Genomic DNA, 26,499 nt, shown 5'->3' with positions numbered 1-26,499 from the left:
CATGTGGAGCCCAAGAGAGGACCTGGAGTCCCACTGTCTGAATAGTGAGCCCCGAAGAGTCCCCTGTGGCTATGTGAAACCGTGAGCACCTGCTCACCATGCACCTTGGCTTCCTGGAATTCCAGGAAGACATGGTCTCAGGACACACTTCCTCCCTGAGATCGGGGTCACAAGCCCTATCCCTCCTCACAGCAGATGTGCTGAGGTTGTACTTCCTGTGCCCTGGGTTAGGCCAGAGGGTCTGGGTGTGGACATCTTGCTTGTGAGCTGCTGGGCACCTCCTGCCCCACTGTCCTTTCATGTTCTATCTGCTATTCCATGTCTGGGTGTCTAATTCATTCCGTCCCCCTGCCCCTCTATTAATTATTCCTGCATCCATTCAGTTTAAAGTCTTCTCATCACACACAGTGGTTTCTGGGCAACAGTGCTCTGATACTATCCTGGACCAAGTGCCAAAACACCAGGCTGGCCTTGGGTTCACTGTAGACCTGCCAGTGAGTACTCTTCTTGTTTAGCCTGTCCCCTGCATTCAGATATGCACAGAATGCAGTAATTCCATGGAATTGTTTGAACAATGGGTAGAAGAAACTCTTTGGCACTAGATGGTTCTGTGGTTAAAAAGAAAGAGTGGTTGTGGAGGACTACCACATCTGAACTGATCAAGTTGGCAAGACAAAGTCATGGAAAAACTGTTGTTAAGCCAAGAGGCAGCAGTGCAGAGTCACAGAGCTCACAGCCGTGGCTTCTTCCATTTTCAGTTGCTATAACAAAGTATTTGAGACTGAGTAATTTATAAAGGACAGAAGTTTATTTGGCTCTTGGTTCAAAGAACTTGGTGCTGGCATCTGCTTAGCATTTGGCAAGGGCTTCGAGCTATATCATAACATGGCAGAGACAGAGCAAGAGTTCCAGCTTGGGCCTTTCTTCCTCTTCTTATAAAGCCACTAATGTCATCATAGGAGCCCTATTCTCATGACCTCATCTAATCCGAGTTATTTCCCATACCTCCAGATAATATCATATGAATTTGGGATTAAGGTCCAACACATGAACCTTTGTGCAATTCCCACCTTAGCAGTTGACATACAGGGTCTTCAAGCCCTGGCCTGACCATCATGGTCCATTGGCTACATTGTACCCATCTGCTTGAGCTAGCCTCCCCACCTGTACTTGAGCCTGTGTTCCCAGGATCATTCAAGTTGGGGCAGGCCCTACAGAGGGCCCCCATAGAGTGAGAGGGGGCAGACTCTGTGGTGGGCACCTCCTGTCCTGGTGCTAGTGAGAGTCCTCGTGAGAGGTGAATGAACTGTTGGGCTGGGGTTGTGGCTCAGTGGTAGAGTGCTTGCCTGGCATGTGTGAGGCCCTGGGTTCCATCCTCAGCACCACGTGTAAATAAATAAATAAATAAGTAAATAAATAAAATAAAGGTTCATTAACGACTAGAAAAAGTATTTTTAAAAAAAGTGAATGAACTCATCAAAACTTAACATGTCACGGGGCTGGGGTTGTGGCTCAGCAGTAGAGTGCTCACCTAGCACATGTGAGGCACTGGGTTCGATCCTCAGCACCACATAGAAATAAATGTAATAAAGGTATCCTATCCATTGACAAAAAATATTTTTTAAAAAAGATGACATGTCATTGATAACATTTTCCCCCCTCATACAGAAGTTGAAAATGTCTTCTATTTCCATTAAAAGAAAAAAATCAACAGTGGGTTTGTGGGATGCACAGGCTACATATGAGTGTGAGCAAGTCTGTGTGGGCTGGAGGTGCCCACCAGACAAACACATGAGGTGAGGCCACGTGCAGGTTGATTAGCAGAGCCCCGGCATTTCCAGATGAGCGTGTCCAGTGGACCGGAGGCATCTTCTGCCTCCCACACCTGCCCCTCAAAGTCGGCCATGAGCAGCCACGACAGAGCGTTCTGGCTGTTGGGGGAGGCGAGGGGAAAGCCTGCTCTGACGTGCACTGCTGCCCCTCCCTCAGGACACTTGGGCCGATGAGCAGTTCACCCATTGCCTGGTGCAGCAGGACTGGAGTTGCCACGCTGAGGAAAACGAACATAGCCACTGGGCTTCCCTGGAGGGTGCAGCCTGTGCCAACCTGGACTGCAATCATGGCCGCTCCTCACAGCCGACACAGGAGCGGCTGCCGTGGGCAGGTGCTAGGGGATGAGGGTACCCTGCACTAGGCCCAGGAGCACATGCGGGGACAGCACCGTCTGACGGGGCTGAGCCAGGATCACCAGGTGCAGGTCCTTCTTTTCAATGCGATAAAGGAAACTTGTCAGGAAGACAGTGCCCACTGCCCTGGACCATGAGCTTTGGCTCTGGGACTTAATCACAGAGTGGCAGCAACAGTCTCAGATTCTGCAGGGTCCACAGAATCTGAGTGGGCCCACTGTGCTTGTCCTAGTCCAGCAAGTCCTGGACACATTGTCCATTAGTGTTCTGTGTGGAGAGAAACGTGGCGTACACTGAGAACTCCCGAATCAGTCCCCTCTGGACTGTTGGAACAAGGACCCTGGGGCAGGAAGGAAGAAGACCCAGGAAGCAGCTGGGCTCCAACAACAAGCCTCTTGTCACAGCAGCAAACTGAGTAAACAGGATGCAACCACAGCGCTTCTCTCTTTCCAGAAGGTCCTTCATGGCGGTTCACAAGCCTGTCGCAGGGATGTCAAGGACTCCAGCACCCAGGAAATGTGGAGAGCTCGCTACTGGAGACAGGAGGTGTTTCTCCTCTGGGTTCTTGAAACCACCTCGCTTTAGTGGAGGTTTATTTGCTGTCACTTCTGGTGCCCACCATGGGCTGGGTTTTTAAGGGTAAGAGGAAAAAGGCATGCTGCCTCCCCCCCAGCTCTCCATCATGCGGGTTTTATCTGAGGCGACATATGGCATTGCCAAGTGGTGCCATTGGTTGCCATGGCCACCGTTGACAAGAGAGGACCTGGAAATTCATGCCATCATTCACATGGTGACCCAGCGTGTCCTGGATGTGTGTATACCAACCTGCTAGTGCCTGACTTTCCTGGTTTTGAAAGTGGATTTTTTTTTTTTATTATTCATAGTAGCTTTATTTTTTAATGACCCAAGACTGGAAATCACTCACATCTGCCATCATGTGATCAACCAAGTCGTGGCATACCCACAAAGTGAGCTTTCTCAAACCAGCTTCCAGAGCCATGGTAGAGCCAAGTGAGACACCAGCTGTGCTTCTCTGGGGAGGGAGGCGAGTCCGTTGGCCCAGCCCCTGGCATCGTTGCTGCCGCCGTTTCCACATAGTGACATTCCAAGGGAGACGCACGAAGGTGGCGTCAGATGTGTCCTGATACCCAGGAGTGGAAGGCATCGTGCTTCCTGCCTCTCTTCTTCCTCTGGGCTCTGGGGAACTGTGGCTGAAACTCCAGGTCCAGGAGTCCAGCCCTCAGGTACTCAGGGAATCCCACAAAGGGACATGGGAGGGAACAGGCACCTACTCGTTCTTTGAGTAACACTTCTGAGGAAGCAAACTAATAACGCCTTAAAGTAGAGCGAAACAGCTGAGCCTGCTTGAAGGAAACATTTCAAAGGAAATAATCCTGGATTGAGATCATACGTTTTTTGGGGTCCTGGAGCGAGAGACATCCCCTCCCTCTGAGAGACAGGTATTCGTGATGGAAATGAGGGTAGTCCAGTGCCCGAGCTGGTCTGCTGGTGGCAGGAGCGGCCAGCCAGGCTGCACAGGTGGTTGCTTGCCTGCCTGCCAGGGAGAGCGCAAGTGAGCCAGGCCCTGTGAGGAGAACTGTCCCTTCCCAAGGTGCTGATTGAGAAGAGCTTCAGCCGTTCTAGCTCAGCAAGGCGCTGCCAGAGAATAGCTCCTGCCAAGAGAGACCTGGTGCTTCCTTTCACCCTGTCACAGGACTGGGGAGATGTCCTAGACCAGGTCTGACATCAGACTCTGCTCCCAGCGGGAGAGTGAGACCCTGTGTAGGGACCCACCGGGCCTCTGTCCCCATTTGAGGCCTTAGCAAAGAGGAAGATACTGCATACACAGGATGCCACATCTACACCTGTCCAGCAGGCTGGAGGAGTGGCATGGTTCCTGCTGGTGACCTGTGGGTCCACTGCTGGGACCACACTGGCTTTTGCTTCCCACTTGATCTTTCCCCACTTTGTGAGTTTCCTTGACTCACCACCCTTTCTCCCCTCTGAGTCCCAGGCATCCTTCCAGCCTCTGCTGGGCCATGTTTTCCCCACAAAGGCTTCCAGCTGCCCTCGGCAGCCCTCCTGCAGCATCTGAAAAGCCACTGCACAGGAGCACCCCACATCCTAGCTCAGGCGCCTCAGCAGGGCACCTGGGGTAGCACGTACAGTCATCTTGCCCAGGAAATATGTGGGTCCTGAGCCCCACATGTTACCCTGACAGACAAGCTGTGCCAGCCCTGCTGGAACCCAGAACAGCTCTGCAGTTTTGTGAGAAGAAAGCACAGAGAGGTGGCCAGAGCTCCCTCATGTTTAACTGTGTTCCTGGAGGTCGGTCGCCCCAAGGGCCAGCTGGCATTTACTTAGCCTCTTCTGCTACTTCTGCAAAGGTGTGGGAGAAAGAATGGAATCTTACAACCATTTACCTAGCCTTGTGGCATTTGCTTAACCTGCCTTGTGGTGATAATCCCAAACCGATTCCAGCATCATGTTCTCTTCCTGGCCGCCACGTACTCCCAACGCAAAGTTCTCTGTCCTTTTTTCTTTTAAATCACTGTAAATCCCTTGTTAGATATGAACTTACAGACTAAGAAGAAAGAGGCCCTGTTAGGAATCTTAAGTGAAAAGCACCCTCCAGGTGGCGGAGCCAGGGGACAGTATCGCTCCTTCATGGTGAGTGTGTTAGCTTTCTCACTGCTGCGACCAAAATACCCAAAAAGAAAAACTTAGAGGAGTAAAAGATTGTTCTGGCTCTTGGTTTCAGAGGTTTTAGTCCATGGTCAGTTGATCCATTTTCTGTGCCTGAGGTAAAACAGAGCATCATGGCAGAAGCAGAGAGAGAGAGAGAGAGAGGGGAAGAGGCCCAGGGAAGATGGATCCTTCCAGCGTACACCCCCAGGGACCTGCCTCATCCAGCTTTGCCCCACCTGCCTGCAGCTACCTTTTACTTAGTCCATTTAGACTAGGATGGACTGATTAGATTACAGCTCTCAGCGTCCAATCATTTCACCTCTGAACTCTCCTGCATTCACAAAGGAGCTTTTGGGGGACACCTCATATCCAGACCGTAATGGCGAGCTGACCCTTTACCTAACCCAAGGCCCCACCAAATGCCTACATAGCTGGTGTCAGCTAGTGACTGACAGGGCCACCTGTGGGTGTGCTGAGGGGACTCACTCAAGTGCCACCCAGGTGGCACATCCCACCAGGAGAGGCCTGACCAGCCTCCTGGAGTATTCCTTCCCAGTTACTGCAGGCTGCTCATGGTCTCCACCTGTCATCCCACATTTCCAGGTAGGTGCCACTCAAAATCAAACTTTTGTCAAAGGCAAACTCCACTGTAAACCCCTGCTATTTGGCAGGTTGGCTGGGAGGCATGGGAAGGAGGGGCATCCTGAAATCCTGGCTGAATCACTCAAGGTAAATAGATCTGAATCCTCCTGGGTTGAAACAGGTCAGTGTCTGGATCTTGAGAGCCTGAGTTGGAGTCTTCACTGCAAAGAGCTTCCATGGCTCACCTCGCCAGAGCAGACTTAGGTCGCCACCAGTCACACCATTAGAAGTGTGTGTGACCACAGGCAAGAGTTCTCCAGAGCTGGAAGGCAGGCGTGAACGCGCTATCCTAGCGAACACAGGGCCTGCCAGGTCTGAATGAGGCTGGACTGTCCTTCTCTGGACTCTGGTCCTTCTCTCTGTGCAGGGCTGCACATAGTGCCCCAGAAATGTTAACTGAAAATGTTAGGATCACAGAGGTGCTGGCTCATGGGAGACTCTCTGGAGCCACCTGTCCTCTATCACGGCTCCCTGGGCCTTTAAGTTGCTCTAGAAACCTTTGTAATAAACCTGTGAAGATGGGTAAAGGGTGGAGCTAGAGGTAGTTTACTTGCCCAGCTTGCACAGCCCCTGGGTTTGATCCCAGCACCACAAAATAAATAAATAAATAGTCACTCCTGCCTCTGTTTTTCCTGTACCACTTAGACCAAAAGCCACTGTGAGAAAGATTTGACCATTGTGAACACATTGTCAGTTTGTAAATGTGGATGCAACAGAGAGAGCACAGGAAAGCTGGGCGTGGCTCGTGACAGTTATTTACTAAAGCTCATTCTCTTTCTTTCTCAGCTCAATGATTCGGCCAAGCAGCTCATTGAGATGGACAAGCCATGCCCCACTGCTGCTGCCGCCACTGCGTCAGGCTGCGACGCTCCCTTGCTCTCTGATCCTGGTGCAGGGGCCAGCATGGCCCCCGGCCCCACTCTAAGCAGCTCAGGGGCGGTCAGTGCCTTTCAGCGGCGTGTGGACGGCAAGAAGAATGCCAAGAAACGCCACTCCTTCACTGCACTCAGCGTGACGCACAAATCCTCGCAGGCTGCTAGCCACAGGCATTCCATGGAAATCAGCGCCCCCGTTCTGATCAGCTCCAGCGACCCCCGCGCTGCAGCCAGGATTGGGGAGCTGGCTCATCTGTCCTGCACTGCACCCACCCAGGTAATGTCCTGAAGCCCAGGGCCGGCCCACGTGGGTTCTCTGGGTGTCCATCCTCACCTTTGTGCCCAGCAGCTGAATTCTGAACTAGCATGAAGGAGGACACCCTGGAACTACCCTCAGGGGAAACGGGCTCCCTCCTCACTGCCTGCCTGCAAGAATCTTATAAATGTGTACTTGTTACCCTGTGTATGGTTCAAGGACACCGTGTTGGAGTAGTGTCCACTCAGGAGAAAGTGCTTCCCGTCTCATCAACATTCAGCACGAATGTCTGTCCTGGGGAAAGATGTAGTCCTAGGATGTTTTGAGCATCTCTATAGGGCTTGTTGATGTCCCTTTTGGCAGAGAATGGGCCAGAGCTCAGAACCAGAATTAACAGCACTGCTGAGTATTATTTCTACAGATGGCTTCTATCTCTGGACGTGATTGCGTTTCCATTAGTTTCTTTGTAGATTTAAGTAACCGAAGCAAGGTGTTTAAAGAATAGAAAGGAAGTGATTATCTGTAGGTCTGTAAAGACTGGTCACAGTGGCATCTAAAGGGCAGAAGTTGGGAAAGTTTCTCTTTTATGAATACAGAGATCAAGGTCAGGAAGGGGGCTCTACAGCCCCGGCAGGGATGGCTTTGCAGCCACACTGCTGTGCTGTCACCCTTCCTCATGAGAGACTGGGGAGCAGGCAGATGTGCCCACTGGGGTGTGGCCTCCTCTCCAAATTCAGCCCAGGACTGTGTACCTTTGCACAGGTTGAACATGGGGTACCTTTTCCTTCCTATTCTACATCTTCTTATCTTGAGGTCCATCTGCAGGCCTCTCTCAGGGTCTCCACCAGTGCCTCCTCTGACTGCCCTGGACATGTCTTGGAATAGGGCTTCAATCTATGTACCAAACTGGAGAAGACACCAATAGCAACTGGCTAGGGAAGGACCATCTTTTTCAAAATTACAGTTGACCCAGATAACTTTATACAGAGAATTGTCTCTTTAAAAATTAAATAGTTGAGCTGCAGAATTGCAATTTGGTTCACATGCACCATATTAGTCTGAATGTGCCCCTTGCACACACATATGGACACATACACATTCACCATGCATGCACACACATATGAACACACACACATACACCATGCATGCACACACATATGGACACACACACATACACCATGCATGCACACACACCTGTGTACGATACACTTCCACATATCCACTGGTGCACAGATGTGCATACACACACCTGCACAAACACACAGATGCGCTCCTGCTGCATGCACAGGACTACGCAGAGCAGGCTACACTTTCCCCAGCACACGCTTGAAAATGCTGGTTCTCACCCAAGGTTGAGGCCATGGTCTGGAATGTGCCATTCTGTCTGGAGTGTTCACTGGCTGTCACCTGCCTGCTCCTCAGTCCCCACAGCTGTCCACTGCTGGGAAACTCCCAGCACCTATGCCTGTATTCCCCAGGAAACAATACTTGGGGCTCGATGGTGCTATTACGGTTTGGATATGAGGTGTCCCCTAAAAGCACCTGGGTTCATGCAAGACTGTTTAGAGGTGAAATGATTGGATCATGAGAACTGTAACCTAACCAGTCCATCTTAGCTTGAAAGGACTAACTGGGTTGTAGCTGTAGGCAAGTGGGGCATGGCTGGAGAAGGTAGGTCACTGGGGTGTCTTCTAGAAGGGTTCCTCTTCCCTGAGACCCCTTCACCTTTCTCTTTGCTTCCTGGCCACCGTGAACAGAGCAGCGCTCCTCTTGCATGCACTTCTGCCATGATGTTCTGCCTCATCCTGGCCAAGAGCAATGAAGTCAGCCAACTGTGGACAGAACCTCTGAAATCATGTGCCAAAATAAACTTTTCCTCCTCTAAGTTGTTCTTGTCAGGTAGCTTGATCACAGTGATGAAGAACTGACACAGGTACATTTTCTCTAAGGGATAGGCACTGTCTGACCTGGAACCTGACCCTGCCCTCTGACCTTGGCTAAACTCTTAGAGCCGATCTTGAGCACTTGCTGTGAGGGGTGCAGAGACTCAGTGGTGAAGGGCCCACCCTGCCCTGCTCCTTTCGAGCATGCATACCCAGAGGGTAAAGCCAGGTATCAGTGGTTTCCAGCAGGTCTTGCTTGGTTTTTGCTCCAACATCCTAGAGATGCTAAGCAAGAGACCCAGCAAAGCCATGGGTGGTGTCATAGTGGTACCAAGACTAGGTGGAGTTCACGCTTCTTGTTAGTGATGACCACGAGCTGTGACAGCTCTGGCCAGGAGCTGTGGTCTGTCCTTGGTAACTTGGGCAGCTGCTGATGACATAGACAACTGAAATCTGTGTTCTGTGACACACTCAGAAGGCAGTTACAGCAGCAGGCTGACAGAAGTACTTAGGAAGAGGAGCGGGAAGCAGAATCCCTGCCCTGTGCTCCGCCTGCAGAGGTCTTTTATCTCCTTCCTGCCGAAGCAGCAAAGGCCACCCTCACCACGGTTGGGGACCCCCATCAATAAAAGGGAGGAAGGAGGAGAGCCAGGGGAGAGGAGGCCTTGTTCCTGATCCAAGCCAAAGGTGGTCCTGGAGCCTGCAGGCACTGCCAGCCCTCAGTCCAGTAGCTCATGGGTGAGGTGTCCAAGGGTCACCCGCCTCAGTGTTCCTGGGAGTTCTGAAGGAGCCCAACAGAGTCACAGACATTGGCGGAGCTGTTGCCAAATCCCTGGGGGATGGGAGCATCTTTGCTGCACCCCAGAGGCATGGGCTCAGCACAGGTAGGTGCAGGGTCCTGTTTTCTCTTTGTCCGCTCATCCTCACCTGCACTCCCCTGCCCCTGCCAAGGCCTCTGTGTTAATACGGCAGGGGACCCTTTCCTGGGGCTTGCGGTCTGGTATCTGCTGTGCGGCACACATGGGGCAGGAAGGAAACAGTTTTTTTCAACTTGTGTACCATCTTGTTCCATGAGGAGCTGAATTAGCCTATTGTTTCTGGGACTGGGATCCTGGGACCCTCTTTTCAGCAGTTTGACTTAGTGAGGGTCACCATCAGGCTGTAGACCGTACTCTGAAGGTTGAGAGATCAACAAAGCGGTGGCAGCCTGTCTCCCTGCCGTGATTTAGTTGAGCTGTTGAGAACAGAAGGGGCCACCCTCCGGAGTGGGCCAAGGGTGAGCTCTGCGCGGCCCCTCAGGCTCAGGGGTGCCTCCCTGGTCTGGCTGTGCTCAGACAGCACACTCTCTGGATCTGCCCTCTGGTCTGTGCCGTCTTTCTGGCTCCTGTCACTTTACTGGCCCCATGAGTTTGATCAGGAAGTCCACTGGCCTGAGGACTGATCCACAGTGGCCAAGGCCGGCCAGACCCAGTCCCACTGTGGTCACGGTGCTGTGGAGATTTCCACCCCCCTCCCCATGCTGGGTATGCCCTGAGAGAGAAGCCCCAGCCCAGTGTCCTGTGGTTAGTGGGAGAGACAGGCTAAGCCATCAATGGCCTGAATAAGTCTCCGTCGTCGTGTGTGTTCACCCACAAGCAGAGGCCGCCTGTGTGGGAATGGGCCTGGGCAGGTAGAGAGGAGGGCTTGCGGCCCCAGGCTCCTCAGAGCCCACAGGCACAGGGTGATACTGAGGGTCACAGCCGCAGCCCGGCCCTGCTCCTCATGGGCCCCTTGAGACCCAGCATGTCCATTCAGGCTGTGACATAGAACATTTTGACTGATTGATGAGCCCTTGGCCCCTGGGATGGGGAGGGGTGGGGGGTGATGGGCAGGCGAGGTCAGCTGTCAAGGTCATCTGGAACCCACAGTGACTCACAGGCATGTGCAGGCCTCCCTGCCCACCCAGGTCCTCTTGGGCCATGAGGATTACAGGGTTTGTGGGATTGTGCGTCAAGTGTCCCTGTGTGATTTTTTTGGAGAGGGGTGGTGGCTGTAGTCGCTGTGGATATTGAACTCTTATTGACCACGGCACCAGACTTCACAGGAAGGTGCACTCAACACCATCTGCCCTGGAAGCATGGCCAGCGTGAGTGGGGAAGGGACCTCTCACTGGGCCCCCTGCAGAGTCTCCTCTCGTGGCAAGGTGGCTTCAGCAGAGGCAAAATGGGCTCTGCCAGGGCACATGCATCAGAGGGAGCTGTGTGTGAAGGTAGCCTCACTCACAAAGAGCAGCCAAAACTGGAGCCGCTGTGGCACTCTTAACCGGCTCCATTCTAACATCCTGTACCAGAAGATGAGCTCAATGCAGACTGGATCCATACATTCACGGGGCATCGGTGGTAGCTGCTGCCCAGTCTGGGTGGGTGGGCACAGATCAGCACAAGGGTCCTCAGCTGGCTCTTCAGTGGGACTGACGTGTTTCACTGACTCTTTTTGTTACCTTAAAATGGGAAGGCAGTGGGGGGCTGTGGCCTCTACGGAGGAGACTAAAGCCCCTCCCACAGTTCCCTGCTTCCCGGGCAAGGGCTGTGAGCACCGTGAAGCCCGAAGGCTGCGGCGCACAGCTGTCCAGCCGCTGCTCTCCTCAGAATGACTGGCCAGGCTCAGGTCTAGGGTTTGTTCCCCTGGCCACCCAACCTGTCCCCACCACTCCCTCCGTGAGCTCACCTCCTCTGTCTTGGTGTCTTGTCACTGTCAGCTGCCCACCTCAGTGGCTCACCTTGCCAGGCAGTGAGTCAGTAGCTTTAATCTTTCCATCTTAAACAGGAGGAGCTGAGTCCCAGGGCTGCGGGACACAGCCTCCCCGCCTTCCTGGCCCACTCAGGCTCTCAGCGGTGGTATGGACAAGCCAGGACGTCCCTTAACCGCTCATAGCCTGTCCTCTAAAGCGCACAGGCTGGCGCAGGGCAGGAGATGCAGAGGATCCCTGCGGGGAGCAGCGCTCGTAATGGTCACTCTCCTCTCCCCTTCTCTCTCTCCTTTAGGCCAAGTCCTGACTCAGTACATGGAGAGCAGGGCTCTGGGCTGAAGCTCAGGCTCCTCTCTGGCTGTGTGCCCCAGGAGAGTTGCTGACCCTCTCTGAACATTTCAGCTGGCAATTAAGAGCCAAATGACTGGATTCACTATTCTCAGTATCTGCAACCCTGGCAAAGCCCCTGACCTCATCTCCTGGAGCCCAGTTTTCTTGTCTGTAAAATGGAACAGCAGCTGTGCCCCCTCGGTGGTGTGAATGAGATGAGGGGTACAGGCAGCCTGTAGGTGTGTGTGTTTAATGGTTGCTCTGGAAGCTTTGCTTGCTGCTTAGGGAATCGGAGAATCGCCAGCCCACGATGCCAGTGAGAACTTTCAGAGCTTCAGATCCTCATTGATTTTTGTCATTTCTCTCTGCTCCACTATTATTTTTCTGGCTTGGTGCTGTGCTGGACCCTGGAGGTTCTGGAAGGTGGTGGTTAAAGGGGTTGGTGGGGCTAAGGATGATATGCCATCTCCGATTTCCTCAGCCAAGACCCTCCATCTTCCCAAGCCCGGTCTCTTTGCCCCGTGTTCCTTCGTGAATCTCCCTGCAGGAAAATTGACCTTTCTGCCACTGCTTGGAGCTGCCCAGGTGATCTCGGGAGCCCTTGACACTCAGCCCCAGGTGGCCGTTCCAGGCCCACCGGTCATGGTCCTGTACTCCATCAACACAGACCTACTGACCACTCCCAGGTGTGGTCTGGTTCTAGCTCATCCCTCACCAAGACCTGGGCAGGTGACTCCTTCCCACCAACCCTCATTTCTTCTTGCTGTCCCTTGACTTGGCTATTCTGCCCACCTTACACATACACACACGCAAAATTCCTGCTTGCTCTTGTGGCCCTCTGAAGTGTTCACTTCTCTGCAGCTTTCCGTGGTTCCGCGTCACCCCCCACCAACCAGACTGATCTTCCACTGTCTCCATGCCACGGATGTTTCTCATCTATCACAGAACCTGATTTGTGTGTAGGACTGACTCTGTCCTCAGGTTTCCAGGTCCTCAGGGCAGAACCCGGGTGCCATCCACCTGTGTCCCATACCTGACCCATTGGTAGGGTTTACAAACTGCCGTTGTCTTCTTGGGTAGGCCATGTGACCTGTGTTAGCAGCATTGACATAGCACAGCACCTGCAGTGCTCTGGCCTTCTGCACAGGACGGCTCCCATTGCTACCAGCTCCCGTAGGCTCTCGATCCACTTCAATGGCTGTAAGGGGACACAGCTGTGAAGTGGCCAGTGGAGTGTTCCCAAGGGACATAGGGTCAGGCTGAGCCTCAGATGGTTGTCCTGCTCATATTTGTACTCTGAGGAATTCTTTCTCCCAGCTCTTCTGAGAGGTCAGAGGGCTAGCTCAGCCCCTTGTGACTAATGGAGTAGCAATCATATGTCAAGTTTCTGCTGGGGGAGAAGGGTGTCTCGGAGAAGGAGAAAGAGAGGGAGAGAGAGAGAGAGAGAGAGAGAGAGAGAGGGAGGAAGAGAGAGTAGCTATTTGGACTGACTCCGTTGTTTAAAAATTCAGATATTTGCATATCAAAGTTATTGGGTCAAATTGGGAAATGATTGCAAGTTACGTGACAGAGATATTTTCTGAGAAATGCATTGCAAGTTAATTTTGTCATCCTGCAAACAGAAAGAATACTTACAGAGACCTAGATGATGGGGTCACTCCCTCAGTATGGCGTCTCCATGTGATCAGGGGACACTGTAAACACAAGAGGCCTGCGGTTGCTGCTGGTGTAGCATAGCATGCTATTTTACAGTACTTTTTTTTTTTTTTTTAAGCAGGAGTACACTCTAAAATAATGGTAAAAGGTTCATACACAAAATGTAAATATACGGTTCCCAGTACTACAAAAAGCTACATAGGTAAACCAGTCATTTATTATCATTAGCAGGTATTTAGTACTGTACATAATTGTATGTGCTCTGCTTAGCATAGTGGGTGTGTTTACACCGGAGTCCCCACAGACACATGGGAGATGCCTTGTGCTGCAATGTTGTGGTGGCTCTGATATCTCTAAGTGACGGGAATTTTTCAGATCCTTCATAATTTTATGTGACCATCATCCCATATGCACTACATCATTGACCAAATCATCTGCACCACATGACTATACTTACATTTTAGAGGAATTCCCTCATAAACAAAATAAGAAATCAAGCAAGTAATCACCAAACTGACAAAGGAACCTCAGTGGACTCAGTTCACCATGGAGCACTCTACATCAGTCAGCAAGAGCAGGTGATGCCATGTAACAAATATTCTCTCACTCCTGGAGATATAAAGCAACAGGCCTGTTTACCATTCATACTTGTGTGAATTACAGGCAGCTCAGTATCTACTGCTATAGGGCCCCCACAACAAATGTCCACAGACCAAGTGGCCCACTGCCTGTTTCAGTAATTCAAAGCTCTTTCAGAATGCATACACACCACATAACCCCTGTAGCTGTTTTTAGGCTTCTGCAAATGTGCCAAGTAGCTGTGGCAGAGATGGTATGACCCACAAAGCCTGAAGTATTTATTATGGGGCCCTTTTGCAGGAAACAGTTGCAGACTCCCAATGCGGGATGTCACCTGCGGGACCAAAATGTGGCAACAATGCAGTGGCCCCACAACTTCTTCATGGAGGGGACCCACATCACTTCTGCTCATGTTTTACTAGGCAAAACCAGTCTCACGGCCCTGCCCTCCTTGATGGGGGTGGCAATGTGGAGTCCAGTGGAACTTCAAGGAGGAGAACCCAAGTCCTGGTGACCAGAGGCCAGAACACCGCTTCCCTGAGTCCCACCTCTGCTTCTAAGTCTTAATGCTGAGCACAGAGGTTAGGGAAAGCTGTTTGCAGAAGATGACATATGTGAGGGGCGAGCTGTAAACAGCACAGGCCAGTGCCGATCTGATGGCTGTCCTTGGGCTGCCCATGTGGTGTGCGCTGGTTCTCCGGGACTGACACCCTGCCTGGGTAAAGGACCCCAGCAAGCCCCAGAGTGTGGGCTGACACAGGCCCACTCCTGTCCAGCCAGATGTAGTGTCCACACTGGCTTACAGATCAATTCCATGAAAACAACCCCTTGAGATGGGGAAAATGCCCTTTAAAATCGGTGGAAGGGGAAGTGTTTGGAATTCAGCGGGGAGAACATCAAAAGAACATTTCTCGAGTGTGTCCGTGTCTGAGAAATAAATTAGGAGAGCTCTGCTTGGACGCTCCTGGGCATCTTTAAAATGCATCGCCACTTGCCATTTTCTGCAGGTGCAGCTCCGCTCGTCGTCGTCTGGGTCTTATCTCTGCCATGGGATGGACGGATGGGATGCCCGGGTGGGAGGAAGTGCTGGGGAAGAGCTGAAGAAAACGGGAGGCGTGGCTGCCCCAGGCCTGGCATTCTGAGGCTGTTTGTCTCCATTGCTTCTGGCTTTGCAGCCTGCTGGTTCTGCACTCGCCTGCAGAGCACGAGTTGCTTGCAAGACGGAGCACCAGGGCTTATTTTTTCAAAATCATTTTTAAAAAGTTATGAATTTAATTACATGCCTTATAAGGAAGTATGAACAACCAAACCAAAACAAAAAAGATTATCAAGTGAGCCCAGGTGAATGCAAAAAAAATCCCAGGGTGAAGATATGGCCCCCAAAAGATTTTCTTTTTCCTTCCAATCTAGAAGTAGCTGTGCCTGCATCACTTAGCAGCCATGATCTGGAAGCGGCGACAGGGAATGCTTTGTCTGCCCGAGACCTCGCGTACTGATTCTATTTTTATTGAGTGCCAAACTTTTCACCCACAGCATCAGGTGCTGATGACATTTAATTTTTTTTTTCTGCTATGGTGAGACAGGAGCCATATCTGCAGGTTTCTGTCTATGCCTTGGGGTCTCCACTGGCAGACAACAGAGGGACAACATCAAGGGAGGTGTCCCCTTGGCAGGGGTGAGCAGTCAGAAGCACACGCTGGCCCAGGTGACTTCCTGGCTGCCTTGGTCCTTTTGCTGTACCCTCTGGCAGATACAGGGAGGTGACTGTCATGGATCCCCATCCTCTTAGGGACACACAGTCCCCTTGGTGATAAGAACCAAATCCATGCCACAGAGGGTGGAAAGTAGGAAGGACCATGGATCCGCACACAGAAAATGGGCAGAAACCAAAACCAAGTTGGAGAAGATACCAAGGGTTACTGAGGTTGCCTTCCTCCAGGATGGTCCAGGTCTCAGGACTCGGGTACAAAGTGCACATTGCTCCTGGATGGGAGCCTAATAAAGAATTTAGGAACCTTCCCCACATGACCTGGCTCCCCTGGCTGCTCACCCCTCTCCCCTCTGCCTTCCCAGATTTACTCTGGCTTCTTCCATGCTGAGCTCTGGACCACGTCTCCCATCTCGTGGCATCATCTGGAGGCAGGGTGTGGGGGGGACGTGATCCCACGCATCCTCTGAACTCTCATGCCCAGGCTGGGTCAGCCACGGTGTTCCCTCTGTCCTCCTGTCATTGCCGGTCCACAAGACCAGCCTATGAGCTTCTCTGAGCAGAGGGTGCTTCTCCAGCTTGGAGACCCCAGAGAAGTGGATGGATAGTGTTGTTCACACCGCACTGGAGTGGAACAACAGTCCATGCCTCCTGCAGCCTCTCCCAGTGTAGGAGATGCTTTTGTTGGTTGCTGAGGGTTTCCCCAAGTTGCTGAGCCTGACCTCAAACTTGTGATCCTGCTTCAGTCTCTCAAGTGCCTGGGATTAGAGGCCCGCACCATGGCACTGGGCTTGAAGCTGCACAGACGAGTCACTGGATGCAAATGAAGGTGGTGCAGCTTGTGCAAAGCTGGATGAGATTTATTTGGTCTTTTGGACTCACCTTCCTCCTGTCCAAGGCCACCCAACCAACCAGCTCTTAAAGGGAAGCTGTGAGTGGAGAATGTAACTCTTCTCAGTGGAAATAAATGTCCTAGGTTAGTCAACTAGCTCAAAGTTGACCCCTATGAAGCCCCAGAGAACTGAGAAACAGGTCGTCTAACTTCCTTCACAGACATCCCCTTCCTTCCTTTGTGTTTGGAGACTGTTACTCCAAATCTGGAACAGTTTTGGCGTGCCATCCTCCCTCTTTGGTTCGTTCTTCTTACTGATGTTTTGGGGTGACTTGTTAAGCTATTGACCCCAGCTGTGGTTTGTTGGTCCAAATGTTTTTCCTGGAAGGTGGGAGCAGAAGCTGGTGGTTCATGCTCTCATGATAGACTCTTGGAGCAAAGGTCAGCAAATATTTGGTGGTAATGGATCAGATGGTAAATATTTTAGATTTGGGGGGCACTGGGGGCTCTGTCACAACTGCAGAGCTCTGTTCTTGCAGGGTCAAAGCAGCTGGAGGCGATGTAAATTGGCAGATGTGTCTGGCCTCCAGTAAAACTTTATTCAAAAAACCAGAAGCAGGGGCGGGGATGCTGGACCAGATATGTGATGGGGTTTGTTGGCCCTGGAGTCAGTCAACAGCTGGGCAGCTCCAGCCTACAGCAGTGCGAAGCAAGCCTGGAGCACCTGGGGCTGGGGTAGGAGGAAGGCCCGACAGCGGTGGAGCCAAATTTAGCCTCCACCTTAGGTGGTGAGTGAAGGTAGAAGTTACGTGGGCGAAAGGCCAGCCAGTCTCCTCTCCCTGGGCAGCCCTCTTGTTCGGTTGGGCTCTTGGGCCTCTGCCCTGCCTCCTGGCCCTCTGGCTCCACAAGCTGCTTGCTGTTCTTTGCAGAACTAAGCAGAGGAACCAGGCCATAAATGTTTTATTCTAAAGTTTTCTTTGGGAGGCAAGTTCATAAGGGTCTGATTTACACCGTGCGTAATGGAATGGTAGCGAGTGATGAATGAAACGGGCTGGCTCACTACTTCTTGGGGTGATGACAGTGTTTTCTGGACTCATATTAAAAATTAAAATGAGGAGATGTTTCTTCTCAGGGTCTTCGCCTGTGCCAGTGTCGAAGAAAGTAGCTCTGAGCCCCTATACCGCCTGCCAACCACACCCCGCCATTTCCCCCTCTCATTAATCCCAACAGCAAATAATATGGTCTGGTTCCCTGTGACTACTTAGGGGCCCATTAAATTGTGCCTAGAGGCCTCTAGTGTTGCTAACAACCTGAGGATTTAGAATTGGGGAACAATAACTGGGGGAGGCTGTGATTTCTTTAAGCATGTCACTGTCACAAAGGACAGCCTAGTTCTTACTGACCATCAGCTCCAGGGGTGCGCACCCACTTGGTGTGGAAGAGGGGTGTGCAGCCTCTTCCTCAGGGAGAGAAAGGAGGTGTAGGAGCGAGGGGCTTTCCGGGCTTCAGAGCATTACCCAGATATGTCAAGTTCTGGCCCCTGAGCCACCCACGTGGAGTTCTGTGGTGCTGGAGGGCCCAGTGCAGCCTTAGTGGGCTTCTGAGCACATTTTCTTCTTATTGCTGGCACTATGGTAAATTCCATCTGACGAGGGCATCTTCACTGACCCATGACCCTGCTAGTTGATGCTGCAGGGTCCCTCCCAGTTGATTCCGGGCTGGTGTTAAATGCTCATGACCTGATTTGTAGACATCATACCCAAAGAGATTGCTGAATTATTGTTCTGTGGGGTCAGTGGATCTGAGAATCAAGCCACCTGCATGGTTGGCCAGCTCTCCAAAATCTGTGGGTTCACTCCCAGGAGGAATCTTGATATGTGACCCTTTTGGAGTCTTTTACAAAGAATATGATGCAGACTTATTTTATTACACTCAATGGCCTTTCCTACAAAAGGGCAGGTGGGCACAGCTCTGTGGTGAACAGGGTTGGACTTGGCTTTGAAGTTAAAGAAGAGATTTCCACCAGTTGATCCCAGAGCCAAGATGGCTATGGTCCCAGGGCAGCAATCCCCAGTGTGGATTATTCCAAAGCCACTCTCCTTTTTTATTTTTATCATTGCCTGACTCCCACATTTTTTGCTAGGTCCTCACTAACCCTTTAATGCCCAGAATAATGTAAGATAAAGCCATTAAAAATCTAAGCAGAATCAGAAAGGCCACTGTAGGAAAGAGGAAGTAGGACCCATGACAGGGATCCAGGAAATCCTGTACAATGTCAGAGCTGGAAGGTAAGGGCCCGGACGTGTGGTATCAAAGTTGATCTCATGTTGGCATGGATGTGGGGAAAAAGGCACACTCATACATTGCTGGTGGAGTTGCAAATTGGTGCAGCCACTCTGGAAAGCAGTGTGGAGAATCCTCAGAAAACTTGGAATGGACCCACCTTTTGACCCAGCTATCCCACACCTTGGTTTATACCCAGAGGACTTAAAATCAGCACACTATAGTAACACAGCCACATCAGTGTTTATAGCAGCTCAATTCATAATAGCTAGATTGTGGAACCAGCCTAGATGCCCTTCAACAGATGAATGGATAAAGAAACTGTGGTATATATACACAATGGAATATTATTCAGCCATAAAGAAGAATAATATTATGGCATTTGCAGATAAATGGATGGAATTGGAGAATATCTGCTAAGTGAAAGAAGCCAATTCCCAAAAAACAAAGGCTGAATGTTTTTCCTGATAAGTGGATGATGATATATGATGGGGGTGGGGGAGTGGGGGTGAGAAAAGAATGGAGAAAATTTAGATTACATAGAGGGAAATGAGAGGGGGTATGAAAAATGGTGGAATGAGACAGACATCATTACCCTGTGTATATATATGATTACACGAATGGTATGAATCTACATCGTGCACAACCATAGAAATGAAAAGATGTACTCCATTTGTGTACAAGGAATCAAAATGCAGTCTATAAAAATAAAAAATAAAAATAAAAAAAGAAGAGAAAAAAAAACTAAGTTGATCTCAAACTGGACTTCTCTTTGTCTCTCATATAATATTCTGTGCTTCAAGAGAGTGATAAATATCTCAGGAGAAGTTGTTCATTTGGAATGTGGAAGTGATTTAGGACCGCACCCTTTTGCACACAAGAGGGGCACCAGGGTGCCGGTGATTTGGGATCCTTACACAGCGCCCTTTACTTGGGAGTTTCTAATCAGAATCATTTTGTCCCTGCAATTCCTGCTGGTGTCAGCTGCAGCTGGCTGACTTGCAGGACGCTGAGCAAGCCCCACGATCCTGGCAGTCACACTCTACATGTAGGGGCCTGGGGTCCCCACTAGGTTATAGCTCAGCTGGTCAGCGAGAGGGTTCCCCAGCCCCTGCTTCCAGCAGCATCGCTCCCATCTGGGGATCGATGGTGACAAGATGAGGATCTGATTCAGAGGAGGACCGAGCTTCAACTGCATTGGGAAGCCATGACTAGCTGCCGCCATTTTTTTTTTTTTTTTTTTTTTTTTTTTTTGCTGGGGATTGAACCCAGGGCCTGTGCGTGCAAGGCAGGCACTCTACCAGCTGAGCTACCTCCCCAGCCCCCACCACCATTCTTGAGCACATTTAGTTTTTGTGTCCCCGAGGGCAGAGCCCCCCCAGCAGGACTTGGAGGCGCGCCCACTCCGAGCACTGCTGCAGAGCGGTGCCCGGAAGCCCGGCCGTAAGGAGCCACTTAGACCTTCAGATGCTTCAGAGCATCTTAGCCACTTAGATGCTTCAGAGCATCAGGTGTAGGTCTCCTCTTGACCTTGGCAAAGTGCACATCCACAGGTCCACAGTCACCCGTCTGCTCTCGCGTTCCAATCCCACATAGGGTGCATCTATGAAATCCTGTGTGTTTGTTGTTTCAAGTTCCAGCCTGATTTCCAGCAAAACTGCCAGAACATTCCTCCCTGAAGCTGTCTTTAGGCTCCATCAGTGTGTCAGCAGTAGATGCCCTGATACCACAAACGGGGCCCTGTGGCTGCTCCTGCCTCTGAGTCCTTGAGTGCCCCCAGCCGTGTCCTGAGCCTCCTCCCACCTGCCCTGTGAGTGCTCCGTGTTTGGCTCACCCCGGGGAGTAGGAGGATGCCTAAAAACATGGGGTCCTGGGCCTTCAGGCTGCTGAGCTGTGAGACACTCCAGCAAAATTCACGCTCTCGGCCAAGACTGCTCCCTGCCCCCAGCGGATTAAAATCCATCTCTCCGTCTCTCCTGGTCAAATGAATCATCTCTTCTTTTGAACTGTGGCCTGAGTAGCTCAAGGCCACGGGGCACGTTGGGAAGGTGGGTAGTCTCTGGCCAGACTGGGGCGGGCTCTGGGCTCGCTCTCTGCAGTCCCCACCTCTACCCTGGCTGGTGCTCTGTGTGTGTGGGGGGGGAATTGATCTGGCTGTTCTGGAGAAGGAGGTGTGTTAAGAAAGTTGTCATGGGACTGGTTCAAACCAGTTATCCTGTGTATCTGCTCCTCCTGGTGCCCAGCGGACTGTCCTGCCACTGGGAACTGCCACCTGGGCCTGGCCACATGAATGCCAGCCCCCTCACTAATGCTGTAGCATCACCCCTGGTCCTTCCCACCAGCTCCCAGCATCAGCCACAAAGATGGCATGTGGGGACCTAGTGAGGCACGGACTCACTACCAACTGCAGCTTGCTGTTTAAAAAGACCTCAAATAATTTAGCCCTATGATTATATATGGTACTGGGGATTGAACTCAGGGACACTCAACCACTGAGCCACATCCCCAGTCCTGTTTTGTATTTTAATTAGAGACAGGGTCTCACTGAGTTGCTTAGCGCCTCATGATTGCTGAGGCTGGCTTTGAACTCGCAATCCTTACCCTCTGTACATGTACACGTATGTACACGTATGATTACACAAATGGTGCGACTCTACTTCGTGTACAACCAGAGAAACAAAAGTTGTACCCCATTTGTGTACAGTGAATCAAAATTAATTAATTAATTAATTAATTAAATTATTCCAAATCCCAGCTCCCCAGAAGACGAGTGTCATCACGTGATATGCACGTTTCCAGACTTCACCATGAAAACGCCTACACCTTTTACAGAAACGAGGCGATCCTCCATATCCACTTCTCTGACCTCCTTTCCATTTCATGCACCCACCCCGCCCCCTTGGCCCTTCCCTGTAGATCCTAGCACAGCCTGGTGTCCTGAGTTGTCATTGGCCATTCAGCTCTGTACTGTGGGACATTTGAGTTCTAGTAGCTTGATTTGCTCCTACTATAAATAGTTCTGCAGCGAAGTCCTTGTCCGTATTTCTATTCTGACTTGTCCAATTATTTTAGGATTCATTCTTGATAGGAAATGGCTGCGTCAACAGGATTTTTTCCACCTTTTTCAATCTGTCTCTGTCCCTCCCTCTTGAAGAGAGAATCCCAGATAAGTAGGGTTTAGAGCCAACCCTGTGGGAACCACTCTGGCACATGTAACTGCACATGGCAAAAGAGACCAAGATCCCGAGATGGAGAGATGATCCTAGAAGCTGAAAAGACCAGGAATTGGGACCCCCTAGAGTCTCCAGGAGGAGCATGGCCCTGGTGAGACCTCGACTTTAGGACTTGTAACTTTGAGGACTCTAAGGCAGCCAGTCCGTGTTGTTGTAACCACTCAGATGAGGTGGCAGGGCCCAGTGGGCTCCAGCCCAGCCTTGTCCTTGCATGAAGGTGGCAGTGTGAATGTGAGCCATCCTCCTGACCTCTCTGCATCTCAGTTTCCTCGTTTTGTAAAGTGGTGGCTTAAGAACACCCATTTATGGGTTCATGGGGGGGTTATATGCATTCCCAGGCCACACATGGCAAGTCCTGCATGAGGGACATCACTGTCATTGCCTAGTGCTCAGAGCACCCTCTCCTCTCCTGCTCCACTGCTCACCGTCCCAGATCCAGGCAGAGCTTCCTGATGGGTCCTGCGTAAGGTCTGAGCCAGTGGCTCGATGGGAGATCTGGGCGGGGGCTGCTCTTGCCCAGTGCTCTTGCCCAATGGGCGGCCTCCCACGTGTCGGAGCGGGAAGACAGGTCCTTGGAGAGGCGAGGAAGCTGCATCTCTCAGTGGCGTGGTCTCACTGCCTGGCTCTCTGCTGTTCCAGTGGGAAGGAGAAATGGTTTCTGACTTGGTGGAGAGGGCATGTGTGCTGTGGCTGCAGGCACTGCCCACAGTCCCTGGTCAGGAGGGAGTGGCCTGCAGCCATGGAGCCCATCAGCTGAGCAAGGTCAGAATTCATCAGAGTCTGTGAGAAGCACCTCCCTGGTCCCTCCCTCAGCTAAGAAGTGGGGGTGGGCCAGCCAGGTGCAGGGAGCTTTCCAGGTGGCCCGCCTCTCATCTCTGTGACCTCTGCTTCTAGTGACCTCTGCCCACCTGGGGATACACAACCAGAGACACATGTGGGCAACTCCCAGACCCCACCTACTTTCTGCCAAGGTGCCACAGTCTGGCCACAGACATGGCTCTGGTGTCTGTTGGCATTCTGGGGCCCTAGAAGGGAGCAGAAGCTGGCTGCCTCATGTTGGAGAGGGATCCCCTCGCCCCCGGCACCCTGACATCCCCCTCTACATTGCTTCCTGGGGCTTCCATAAACTAGGTGACTCCAAATAACAGAAAATTGCTCTCTCACCGTTCTGAAGGCCAGAAGTCCAAAATGAAGCTGGCAGCAGAGTTGCTTCCTACCAGAGGTGGAGGAGGAATCTATTCCATGCCTCTCTCCTGGCTTCTAGAGGCTGCCGGGAATCTTTGGCCTTCCTTGACTCTGTCTTCATGGCCCTGTGGCTTTCCTTCCTCTCTGTCTCTGTTCTCTCTTTCTGGGTCATATTAGGACACTGGTCGTTGAATTCGGGGGCCCACCCTAATCAAAGATTCTCTGTTCTCAGTATTCTTACCCCGTCGAATTCCAAATTAGGTCATGTCCACAGGTGGCAGGTGAGGACCTGGACCTGTCTTTTGAGTGGAGGCACAATCAAACCCACTCTGCCTCCTGATACTTTTGAACAGGAGAACGAGACAGCTGTCCCATGGAGGATGGGAGCAGGACAGATAAGCTAGGTAGTGAAGGGTCTGGATGACAACACAGACCCTCATGTGCTGAGTCCGGAGATTCTCCAGGCAGGAATTTCCTTGCACCCAGGTTCCTCATGCCACTCTTAACACCACAGGACACAGCACACACCTGACGCCTAGAAGTGCCACCTTGAACTAGACCATTCCTTAGTGTATGTCCTGCGTAAGGAACCCTTGCAGACTTGAGTCCTACAGGGTCTTGGGAGCAGGTGCTATGCTCTGTAAACAATGGTCACCCTGCAACCTGCCACTGTCCACTAACAAAGAGTGACTTTCTTTTAGAGGTTGATCTTCAGCTTCCCACAATGCCATTTTAAAATAAGCTCATGTTTTGCAGTATGAAAGGTTTTGTCTGAATTTTATTTAACAGATATGAGAATAATTAATTCAAGTTCTAAGAATAAAGCCAGGATCTAGTTATCCCACTCCACAGTATATATCCAAAGGACTTAAAATCAGCATACTGAGTGAGGCAGCCACATCAGTGTTCATAGCAGCTCAATCCACAATAACTAAGCTATGCGAACCAACCTAGGTGCCTTTCAGTAGATAAATGGATAAAGAAACTGTGGTATATATACACAATGGAATATTACTCAGCCATAAAGAAGAATGAAATTATGGTATTTGCCATTAAAATGGAACTGGAGACTATCATGCTAAGTGAAATCCAAATAAAACAACAACAACAACAACAACAAAAGACCAAATGTTCTCTGTGACATGCGGATGCTGACACACAATAAGGGGTGGGGTTGGGAAGAGAAGAAAAGAAGTTCATGGATTAGACAAAGGGGAATGAAAGGGAAGAAAGGGAGATGGGAATAGGAAAGACAGTAGAATGAACTGGACATCACTTTCCTATGTTCATATACAAATACATGACCAGTGAAACTTCACATCATGTTCAACCACAAGAATGGGAAATTATATTCCATGTATGTATAATATGTCGAAATAGACTCCACTGTCATGTATATCTAAAAACAACAAATAAAAACTTATAATAGTAAAAAACAAACAAACAAACAGAAAAGAATACAGCCAGGCTTCCTGAAGAGCCTTCTCCCGTGTTGACCATGGTGTGGTGCTCAGAAGAGGCTCTTCGGAAGATGCCTTGGCACAGGTGTGCCAGGCTACCACACTCTCTCCCGTGGGGAAACAGCATTGTTAACAGCCCAGGTGAGCACAGCCTGCGAGTTTGGGAGGAGAGAGGGTCAGGCACCTGGCCGCCCACGCCAGCCTGACCGGAGTTCTCCCTTGGCTGGAGTCTCCCCTCTCCTCACTCATGTCCCCTCTTGTCTGTTTTCAGGACTCTTCCTCAGCTGGACCCATCCCAACGGCCATCCCGCGAGCTGCTGCCGTGGCTGGAGAGCAGGGCACATCTCCCAAAGTCCAACTGCCACTCAACGTGTGAGCTGCCCCTGAGCCCCCACCCTCGCGTCCTCGGGTCCCTCTGCACGCTAGCCCTGACACGTGTAGTCTCTATCGGGTTTTCCAATGGCGTGCATCTGATAATGTTGCCCAAAGGAAAGTCTGGGGAACAAATGTCTAGCAGGGTATTTTAATGTCATTGTCCCAAGGACAGTTATAAGAAGCAGAGTTTATATTCAAAATATGTGGCCACACTGGTTCTGGTCAATCAGGAAAGGAGCAGCCACCGCATGAGCAGGCCTCAGGATCTGAGGCCAGCCTCAGGGAGGGAGGCCAGTGGCCTCGAGAGCTCGGAGCAGCAGCTAGTTACTGACTACTCAGACGTAGTGAGTATTTATCCACCCTAAGTGCCATCCTAGTGTGGGCCAGCTGCACACCAGCCCCAAATATAACCCAATGAATCACTGCTAGGAAGTGAGACACTTATCTTGTTTAGAAAATCTGCTCTGTTAAATTACAGCTTTCTATAGTGCAGTTTAAAAATTCCCCATCTAAGTCGGGTTCTGAAGAGTCAGACAGCCTTCTGCTCTTTCATTCGCCAATGAGCTCAGTCTCCTGAGTGGAGTTTTCAGGTGGAGTGTATTTGGCAAACAAAATGGCAAGGGCAGAAAGTTCCAGCCATCTGGGAGAGGTCAGAGGGACATTCAGAACCTATGTGGTTACAGAATGGAATGTATTTTAGAAAGGGAAAAAAATGGCTTTGGGGAAAGCAACGTGCCAGTCTTGAAAGGTTTCCTAGAAGTAGCTTGACCGTCCTGGTACACGTTCACCGAGCTGGTTAGGCCAGGTTGACATGTCAGCCTTTGTCCAGTGGTGGCTAGGAAAGGGCCAGAGTACCCTCCCTTTGCTTGCCCTGCCTGCTGTCAACCGACTAAATCAAAGAACTTTGACGTTTATCCGGTTTTCACCTAGCTTCCCAAGGGGAACAGAGAGTTAGCCACATTCCAGACGTCTTTAGGTTAAAATTCAAGTTTTCACCAACACTGGACTGAAGACACAGTCAACCCCACCACATCTGTGGTTTCAGCCATCCTTGGATTCATCCAAACCAGGGATCAAAGTTTTTTTTTTTTTTTTTTTTTTTTTTTTTGTGGTGCTGAGGATCGAACTCAGGGACTTGTGCTTGCAAAGCAAGCACTCTACCGACTGAGCTATCTCCCCAGCCCGGGATCAAAGTTTTTGAGCTGGCCGAGGATGTAGTTCAGTGGTAGAGTGCTTGCCTAGCATGTGCAAAGTCCCGGATTCCATCCTTGGCACTGAGGAAAGGGAAAGGAAGAAAATTCCAGAAATTTCCCAGAGGCAGTATTTGAATTTTCCATGTACCAAGGACTACCTGAATCCAGGTGTATTTTGAAGTGATGTGTAGGCATTGTATTCATTAATGTAATTCTACAGAAATGATTTAGAGTCTACAGGAGGATGTGTGTAGGTTGTATATGCAAATACAGCACCATTCTGTATAAGGGACTTGAAGATTTGCTGATTAAGGAGAATTATGGCATCCTTGGGGCTCCTAGAAACAAATCCCCTTAGATACTGGGGGACGGCCGTAGTGTTTTCTGATCTTGCTTCCAGATCCACT

The 26,499-nt window shown here is 50.9% G+C and overlaps 1 protein-coding gene across 4 annotated transcripts in view; it reads left to right on the top strand.

Annotated features, from left to right (window-relative positions):
- The window catches only part of Sh3rf3 (SH3 domain containing ring finger 3), a 347,565-nt gene that overhangs the window by 246,428 nt on the left and 74,638 nt on the right, over nucleotides 1–26,499 (top strand). For all 4 annotated transcript variants that reach the window (XR_007104739.1, XM_047523201.1, XM_047523203.1 and 1 more), the window contains exons 4-5: nucleotides 6,303–6,668; nucleotides 24,796–24,896. Coding sequence is in view for 3 of the 4 variants with exons in the window: in XM_047523201.1 (XP_047379157.1) it covers nucleotides 6,303–6,668; nucleotides 24,796–24,896 (467 nt within the window). In the remaining variant the exon portion in view is untranslated. The remainder of the gene's footprint in view (nucleotides 1–6,302; nucleotides 6,669–24,795; nucleotides 24,897–26,499) is intronic.

This window comes from Sciurus carolinensis, chromosome 13 (genome assembly GCF_902686445.1).
Source record: "Sciurus carolinensis chromosome 13, mSciCar1.2, whole genome shotgun sequence".
NCBI lineage: Eukaryota > Metazoa > Chordata > Mammalia > Rodentia > Sciuridae > Sciurus > Sciurus carolinensis.
This window is presented reverse-complemented; position numbering and strand designations above follow the sequence as displayed.